Source organism: Lytechinus variegatus, chromosome 1 (genome assembly GCF_018143015.1).
Source record: "Lytechinus variegatus isolate NC3 chromosome 1, Lvar_3.0, whole genome shotgun sequence".
NCBI lineage: Eukaryota > Metazoa > Echinodermata > Echinoidea > Temnopleuroida > Toxopneustidae > Lytechinus > Lytechinus variegatus.
Genome location: NC_054740.1, coordinates 75,194,863 through 75,204,187, shown reverse-complemented (window position 1 = coordinate 75,204,187; position 9,325 = coordinate 75,194,863). Strand labels below are relative to the sequence as shown.

General features: G+C 35.0%; 1 protein-coding gene across 2 annotated transcripts; it reads right to left on the bottom strand.

Annotated features, from left to right (window-relative positions):
• Positions 1–547: 547 nt before the first annotated feature.
• On the bottom strand, positions 548–8,879 carry LOC121422982 (peptidyl-prolyl cis-trans isomerase FKBP14-like). Of its 2 annotated transcripts, XM_041618248.1 has the most exons (5): positions 8,519–8,879; positions 7,720–7,871; positions 6,364–6,497; positions 4,436–4,595; positions 2,685–2,933 (listed from the first exon to the last, which is right to left on the bottom strand). In XM_041618248.1, exons 1-4 carry the CDS (start codon positions 8,701–8,703, stop codon positions 4,437–4,439), a joined length of 630 nt encoding a protein of 209 aa, XP_041474182.1. In that variant the 5' UTR covers positions 8,704–8,879; the 3' UTR covers positions 2,685–2,933; position 4,436. The 2 variants fall into 2 exon arrangements, with proteins under 2 accessions (XP_041474190.1, XP_041474182.1); XM_041618256.1 differs by lacking the exon at positions 4,436–4,595 and having other exon boundaries at positions 548–2,933; positions 8,519–8,865.
• Positions 8,880–9,325: the final 446 nt, after the last annotated feature.

The window sequence follows — 9,325 nt, the reverse complement described above, 5'->3', positions numbered from 1 at the left end:
AGGATTTCAGTAGCTTTTAACTGTTATTGCAAATTTGGTACTGCAGCAAGGTTTATGAAACTGGACCCAAAACAATGTTTTCGATAATTGGGTCAACCAACCATTTATGTATTTACTGTTATGTTCAAACCTGTAATGGATAATTTTAATGTATTTTTTATTATTAATCAATAAATTGATCTGCAGCAAATCTTGCTCTTTCTAACAGGAGGCAAGCAAAGAAAATACAGAAACATAAAAAGATAGAGAGAGGGGGAGAGACAAGGCGGGATGGTCTAAAAGTGGCCTTCACGCAAACCTGAGTTGCTACATTGTATTTCCAAGACCAAACCATTTCTTTTTGGTACTTTTCTCCGTACCATTTTCTTCCTTTGATTTTTTAACTAGTTGAAAAATTATAAGGGGCATAATTGCCATCTCCCCAACCTCGGCGCTATCCTTGGGTATATAGTTGCATTAATGTGAAAATGGCATGAACAATTCATATCACTACTTTATCAAAATCATTGTCATTTAACAAAAAGCCAAGAATTATTCCATCAAAGTATTCAAAATTATACTTCTTTATTCTGAACTTCTAGCTATAGGTAACAAATATCTGGGAACTAAAATAAATACTAGCATCAGTACTTAATATGTAAAAAATTGCATAATAAATGTATGCATACTACAATGTTCAAAGATTTTATACAGTCATAAAATGATATAAACCCTACAAAAGCCATTCAAGGTGATAGCAATAATTTCACAATCAGAAATGGTATACCAATTTTGCATTCTCATGATATATAGCAATGAAAGACTTAGAGTCATAAATCGAATTGAGCAAAAAAAAAGTTCATTAATTTTGATAAAAAGTATAGGCTATCATGCAAATGTATCATTAACATGAACAAAAAATTAGCTAAAGTTACAACTTAAACTCTGAATAACCTAATCTACGTTCAAACTTTTCTTCACTTACCATTTTACAATTCAAAGGCACATGAAACATGACAACCAGTGTTCTGGGGGGCGTTTCATGAAAGGACTTGTCGGACGTTTTATCCGACAAGTCCCATTTTATCCGACAGTTGCCATAGGAACAGTGCCTCTCAGCCAATCAAAATCATGGAAAGATGTCAGATCTGACAACTTGTCAGACAAAAATGTCGATGAAACGCTCCCCTGCATTTAGATTTTCATCACTCATTATCTTTACACAACTTTTCTTGAAAACAAGGTGATTTCACAATGAATTTTTAATATAAGTACCCTCTAAGCAATACCCAAAATCAATTCTATTTTTGTTATGGCGGCGGGGGGGGGGAGCAGTACTTGAATTTCTTTTTCTTGGCTTTGCAGTTTTAGATACATAAAGTATGTTATTTTGTCTAAAAAATATAATGTATCATTTAATTTCCAAAGAGACATTGAATCAATCTCTCTCTCCATGCACTTTACAATACTAGAAACACCAAACTATTGTACATCTCACACAGGTTTTCCCCTCCTTTTCATATGAATTCATGGGTATTTAAAAAAAAATCATGTTCAGCCTCGTTTTAATACTAATAAAAATTCAAGGTATACTGCTAATAAGTAATTTAAGAAAAATACAATGACAGTATGTTTTGTTTTTGGTTAAGATATCCCCATTGTGCAAAAAAATAATACAAAGTGGATCCCATTATATGAAAAGTTACAACTAATTACAATTATTATGATACAAATTTAAGCTGATCTCACCTCTTGCAACCTTACACATTACCAATCAAAACCTTGTGGCCTTTTATACCTAAAATATAATTGTAAACATATTTGGTTAAAAAACAATATTACTTGGATGCGATAACCTGTTGATTCAATTGCAGCATTTGTTTAATGAAATAAGGTCAAAAAGTCAAAAGAATTGAAAATAACAATAATTTCATGATATAAATAGAGACTGGTATTGTTCATAAGCAGTGGCTGTCCAATATGATGAATGAAGAAAATTTAATCTTAATAGCATGTCGCTTTTGACTCTAGTCCAATTTTTTTTTATCTCTCCTGGAATAAAGGTAATGAGGATGGTTTTAATAGGAGTTTTGGTTTTGACTATTGTAATGATAATGACATGGATTACTCAATATGTGAAAGATAGGTTTAATTTTTTTTGTCTTTTAACAGAGATTTTTTTTATGGAAGGAATTGTTGCAGGAGCAAAATTCAAAAGCTAGAGAAGCGATATGAGATATTTCATTCACAGAGCAACGACTTGATGACAAGTTCTATCCATCATCCCTCTAAAACCCCAACATAAAACAGACATCTGGGCCCCTTCTTACAAAGAGTTATGATTGATCCATTTAATTGTAACTCTATGGAAATCCACTAGGGTCATAATTTTTTTCTACAGGAAATTTGCACAATGTATTTTGTAACCAAAGAAATACACAGTGAATTTTGAAGAAAACGATGAATGCATGCCATGAATATACATCATAGCTTAAATATTTTGAACAAACATGCATAATAGACGTTGACGTTGCTGGCCATCCATAGTTGCGATTGATCGGATAAATCGCAACTCTTTGTAAGACGGGGCCCTGACCTAGCTCCTGGTGGGTGTTTCATAAAGCTGTTTGTAAGTCACAAATGAAGTTATGCACGACTGGTGATCCTTTCTTGCGGTAAATGGTATATCTCTAGGTAGCTGGCTTAGCACCTGAAAACATGCTCCAGGAATGCGTCAAATCATGAGTAAGTCATAAGTAACTTTAATAAACGCTGTATGGAACAACAAGGTCCAGATCCTAGAACTCATCATGCTTTGGTCCTGGAAATTCATCATGGCTAATAGCTCCATTTTTGTCTTTATCCATCTTATTGAACATGTGATCGATAGCTTCCTTGTGAGTCTCAAACTTCTCTACCCCTCCAATTCCAGACTCCTCCATATATCTTTTAATCTGTATCATATGGAAATACATACAAAATGCAGAAAGAATCTTGGTAATATTGCTTCATTATTCTGATAATAATCAAACTTACTTTTATATAGCACTAGCACATTACATTAACATTTCATTGCATTTTACAATAATTTATATCTGACTGTATCAAATATACCTTCATACAATAACTTGGTTATTGTATTCTGTTTAATTCAAAGAATAGGAAACCATTTCCATTGTAATTTCTTAAAGGAGAATGAAACCATTGGAACAAGATAGCTTGTGTTGAAAACAGAAAAATCAACGAAACAGATCAACGAAAGTTTGAGAAAAATCAGACAAATAATGAGAAAGTTATGAGCATCTAATATTGCAATCACTAATGCTATGGAGATAGCAAATTGGCAATGCGACAAAGATGTGTGATGTCACTTGTGAACAACTCTCCCCATTACTTTAGTATATATTTCACTTGAATTACCTCTTTTATCACATCTATCCATAGATCATGTGTTATTTCTACATGAGGGCATGTAATACATATTTTTTAAGAATACATCATGGATAAAGAGTTTGTATCATCATAAGAAAAAGCAAAAAGAGACATTTTGAGGGTATTTTATAGTCCACCAAAGGGAAAGGGAAAGTTGTTCATCAGTGACATCACACATCCTTGTCGCATTGCCGATAGGAGGATCTCCATAGCATTAGTGATTGCAATATTCAAATGCTCATAACTTTCTCATTATTTGTCCGATTTTTCTCAAACTTTCTTTATTCTTATTCTTTGATTTTTCTGTTTCTACACAAGCCTATTTGTTCCAAAGGTTTCATTCCCCTTTAATAATATTTGAGATTTAGATAACTAATACTACAGTCACATTTCTGCTGCGGTGCCTACACAGTAAGTAAGAACAGCTGTTTTATTTTTTATTCAAACCACATAGATGTAGTGGGTACAAATATGTTAAAACGGCTGTTGTCGATTCGTAGGGGAAATGTGACTGCGTCATAAGCAACTGAAATCTAAAATTCAATCACAGTACAAAGAAATATACAGACTCTTAAAAGAATCTACAGTTTACCAAAGACTTGGCTAAAATGTGAAAAACACCCGTTAAAATGTTATTCTAACCTCCCACTTCCCTGTTTAAACCAAATAATATTGGCAGGTTTGCACTCCAAGCCTATGACTGCTATTTTTAAATGATCTTGAACCACGTCATATGGTACCTGACAACATAAAGTGGATAATTTGCATATAGTCAGCAATCTGGAATGGTTTATCAGAGATATTGGAAAAGAAAGTTAAAAAAGACCTTTAAAAATTTCAGGTAAATGTTGAGTGATGGTTGTATACAATTTTTCTAGACAGAAGAATGACAGAGGTTAGTGATTAAGATACATGTGTAAGTTTCTACCAAGTACCAACTTGTCCCAGCAGATTAAGAACACCAAACTGCACAAGATATTATTAAGCAAGCATTTAAACATAAAACCATAGAACAAACACATACCCTATAATTCATCATGGGCATTGTGTCCAAAGAACTCTTTATATGACAAAGAATTGCTTCGGTCATGGTCTTTGTTATCAAAAATATTATTAATGGCTTCATCCAGAGTTTCGTCTTCCCTCATTCCCCCAAGGCCCTGCATGCTTAGATAAGCCTTCATCTGAAAGGACCAAAAAGCAGAGAGAAGCTTACTTTAAAATCCTAAAGGATAAGTCCACCCCAACAAAAAGTTGATTTAAATAAAAAGAGAAAAATCCAACAAATATAACACTGAACATTTCATAAAAATCGGATGTAAAATAAGAAAGTTATTACATTTTAAGTTTTGCTTCATTTCACAAAACAGTTATATGCACATCCCGGTTGGTATGCAAATGAGGGAACTGATGACATCACTCACTCACTATTTCTTTTGTATTTTATTACATGAAATATTAAATTTTTTTTTTTTTTTAATTCTTTTTTTTAAATTATATTTTAATTGGAGAATCATCGAGAATCACAATATATACAAACAATTTTTACATGATTAAAAAACAAAATCAAAAAGGCAGAATAACAGCAAAATGGTGCACTGATCAAAAGCGAAGTTCCGAGACAGAAAAGGATGGCCAGTTTACAAACCTCCAGAAAGTCACTATTTCACTGACATCGAAGACCTACAAAAAACAGGTAAACAACGCGCAGCTATGGCCGGAATAAACAAAGTCGAACGGCAGGGCGATTCATGTAAAAACACAACTAGCCTTCCAACGCCAACACCCAGGCACCCCCCCCCTGAAATATGAAATATTCTAATTTTCTCCTCATTGTCCTGTGAAACAAAATTTTATTTCTCCCTGAACATGAGGAATTGCCATTGTTTATCAATTTATGGTTCAGTCAAGTTGGCCCTTATTGTCAAATCTGTAAAAATTGAAATATTGTATAATTCAAACAATAAAAAACAAAAGAAATAGTAAGGGACATCATCGATTTTCACATTTGCATGTATTGTGCATATAACTATTTTGTGAATAAAAATAAGCGAAACTTTAGAATGTCATAACTTTCTTATTTTACATCTGATTTTGATGAAATTTTTAGCATTATGCTTGCCTGATTTTTCTTTATTGATTTGATTCAACATTTTTTCTGAGGTGGACTTGACCTATAAAGATTTGGTTATGAATTTAGTGTTGGGGGGAGGGGGGGGGTTGTGATGAATATGCATTTCTATTAATGGGATGATGCCATCTTGTGGCAGACAGCATTGTTCAACAATGTACACAATTGAAAGATACTGGTCCTCCACCATCACAAGGTGTATACGAAATTTGCATCCCACTGCTGCCATGATGTCACTATGGAAATGAACAATAAACAGTCATAACCAAAATAGCCATTACCATTACCAGAGTGGGCAATTTCGCATGCAAGTGACTACTAGTATCAAATGACATCAAACTTCCAGAATACATGCATTTGAATTGCACATGGATGATCTACATAGCAAACTTGAGCAATAAGAGCAAACTTGAGCAATAAGTTGCAAGAGACTACCCAGGAGACTACCAGTCAATGATGATTATGATTGCGAGTCATACCATAGCATTGTTAAATGGCATTTGCATTGAATCACGCTGGTCCACAATTATAAGGGAGATCATACATCTTATAGGTGACCATACTTGTGATCTTCAATAAACCCTGACTCTTGCAGCCTTTGAATGTCAACAATAAACACTATCATGAACGTATGTTTCAACAAATTATCATTAAAACTTAATGACTTGAAGCTTATGTTAGTCAAAAATTTATCTAAGGAAATAGTAAAAATGGTGGAAATTCAGGGCTAAGGAACACTACATAGATGCTATAGCATACCAACAACAGAGAGCAGCACACATAAAATCGAATAGAAACCGCATGATATTAGAAGTACAAACCTCATCTTTTGAGATCTGTTTGTTTTCATCAAAATCCATCTTCTTAAACAGGTTCTCTGCTGGAGGTGTATCTTTGATGCTTCGCACTTCAAAACGATAACCAACATCTTTTCCTTCTGGTGGAGGCTTGGTGTCTAGTTTAGAAAAACAAAAAGACATCATGAATATCAGAATATAAGCCTACATCTTAATTCACTAAGCAAATCAAGTATTTGGCTAATAAGTGACCCCAATATCCAATTAAATCTCCTTCAATTCTACATGTATGCATGGGCCATGTTTGTAGCCGATCTCTAACACGATTCTTCAGTTATTCTAATGTAGGCTACATAAAGACCTTTGTGGTATTTGCCCTTGGATGTTGATATCCCTAAAACTAATCAGATCAGTCACATATATATATATATAATGAGATGAGGTGAGGCCAACTCAACAGATGACGCAGGACACCATAATTAGCTTTAGCTTTCGTCTTTTTAATGAGTTTTTTCTTTAAGACTTTCCTTAAGAGATACTTGTAGGATACGGTCCTACTTAACTTTCACAATAGTCTGTAATTACAGGTATGTCTTCTTCATTTATATCATTATTATCATTTTAATAGAATTAATTATTTATTATCCATTAATTAATCTATTTGTTCATTCATTAATCTGTCTAATGAGATTATAGAATATATTCAACTTGGTGATAATTCATTGATGTGCAAGATAAACTTGGATGTTGTATCTCCTTATATTTTTCAAATGCTTCTGACGAAGTCTTATTAAAAAAACTAAAGCCAAAGCTAATTATGGTGTCCTGCTTCATCTGTTGAGTTGGCCTCGCCTCATCTCATTATGTTTCATATTTACAACTCAACAGCGTTTGGTAGACGTAAACTTATCATCACACACACTATATATATATATATATGTGTGTGTGTGTGTGTGTGTGTATACTTGGATTGCATCTGAAGTTGATCTGTCAAACAGCTCATATAGTTGCTACACAAATGAAATCAGATAAATGACAGAAAACATATGAATCCTGATGGCGTAAAAATCTATGATTGACAACCATCAGTTGTATTACCTATTCCCAGTATCTGATTTGACAAATGGTTTATTAATTATGACAAACTCTTTTTATTTTGAATGAATACATAGATCCACAGAATCACTCTTTTAATGTTCATTTGTCAGATTTTCAGGTCCAAGGTGAAATTACCTCATGTCGTTTAAGCTCCACTAAGCTACACTACCACTAAACTACGCAGCATAGCGGTATAGTGCGGTGTAGTGGAGTGTAAAACCCTCACCTGAGGTGAGCACCTGAGGTGAGCAGAAAGAAAACATTTATAATGGTCATACTCACTTGGTAGTCGATGGTTCATGGTAAGCTCTCCGGCGGGAATCAAAACTTCTCTCTTCTCCCTCACGCAAGCTCCCTCCAAGCCCTGGTGCCATCCCTGCATTGCAGTACTTTCAGGATCATTTAGGCGAAAGTGAACAGGTCCTGTGTTGTCCCTTTAAGTAAAGACACCAAAAGAGATCTTGAATGATAATAAAATAACGACAAAATTGACAATGATAATATACTTATAGTGATAAAAATAGGGATCATGGTTGTTGACTGCTGAGTAAGGTCATTCTAGGTTTAGAGAAAACTGAAGAGCACCTCGTTTAGTAACTATGGCCAGAAGTTCCCTTCGCAAAGGAGAGTAGTCCGACAGCTATTGACATATAGTTAGGCGAACACTCGGAAGGTACATACTGCGCCAGTAAAATATAAGCAATTTTTTTCAGTAAACACAGATATCCCAAGGGAAAATGAAATTTCTGTGACACAGTAACTGATTTGCAAGAGCTCTGTGCGAGTTTAGCGTTCTGTCTAGTACTCAGTAGTGAGCCCGGCTAGTGAGAGTGTAAAATACGTGTAGACCCAATTTTACTCCAATCCAACTTCCTCTAGCTCTACCTTGATCAACATTATCATATTAATTTCGCAAGTGGAGGATACATATCATTGGAACTAGATTAGTCTTGCTTAATTTGCTGTGGAAGGGGAAAAATAACAAATTGACCTGACATGGGAAGGTTAAGTCGGGGATAATGTCCATAAATACACAATTGATAAATACTGCGGCTGCATGAAGCAGCAGCAGGGTACTCACGATGTGTCGAAGCGTTCGTTGCCCGATTCTTCGGGGAGGAATGCCACATAGGTTACGGTCAAGTAATCCCCTGACAGCGCAGATCTCGTGCAATCTTCAGGCTTGAAAAGAACATTTATATTCACTTCTCCAGAAACTGCAGCTATCAAAGCCACAATTACTACACAACAAGCTGTAAAATCCATTTTTCCACAGTTTTGTATTTCGCAAGTAGGCTTTGTCGCTGTCGTTGGGCCTTAGGGGAAATTACCGGTATGTGCAGTGCTTGGCAACTACTCACGAACTGCTACTGTTGTACACGTGTACATAGTAAGGTTCACTGGTCTGGCGCCGCTTTGGAAGGGGCGTGGCTGGGCATTAATTCTGGTAGAAATTGGTGCAGGTGGTACTAGCGGTAGGACGGCTGCGGCGCCAATCGGATCACAATTGTGAAAAGGCCTCTAAGAATTCAAAAACGGGTCGCAAAGAAAGGGTTGTAGTAATAACATAGAAGAAGATGGGGGGGGGGGGGGGGGGAGGTATATAATCACTCCTTTTTCACAAATGTCATACTAACTACAACAATAATGTGAGCCAAAGCGCGATCAAGTTTTGAAAAAATTCACCTGAAAATGAACATTTTAAGGATTAGCTCTTATTGGCCCCTCTCTTTGTATTTCCATGAACCTGAATACATTGATATTCAAAAGGTGCTAATAAGTTATGAAAGGTCAAGTCCACCTCAGAAAATGTTGATTTGAATCAATAGCGAAAAATCAGACAAGCACAATGCTGAAAATTATTTATTAACTAATTATTATAGAAGCC

What these genes read in the sequence shown, in the direction of transcription:
- LOC121422982 (XM_041618248.1), bottom strand. Translation starts at nt 8,703, where the DNA reads ATGGATTTTACAGCTTGTTGTGTAGTAATTGTGGCTTTGATAGCTGCA. An exon ending in CATGAACCATCGACTACCAA is followed by an intron (nt 6,498 to 7,719) that starts GTGAGTATGACC and finishes TTTCTAAACTAG; the next exon opens with ACACCAAGCCTCCACCAGAA. An exon ending in AACAGATCTCAAAAGATGAG is followed by an intron (nt 4,596 to 6,363) that starts GTTTGTACTTCT and finishes TGGTCCTTTCAG; the next exon opens with ATGAAGGCTTATCTAAGCAT.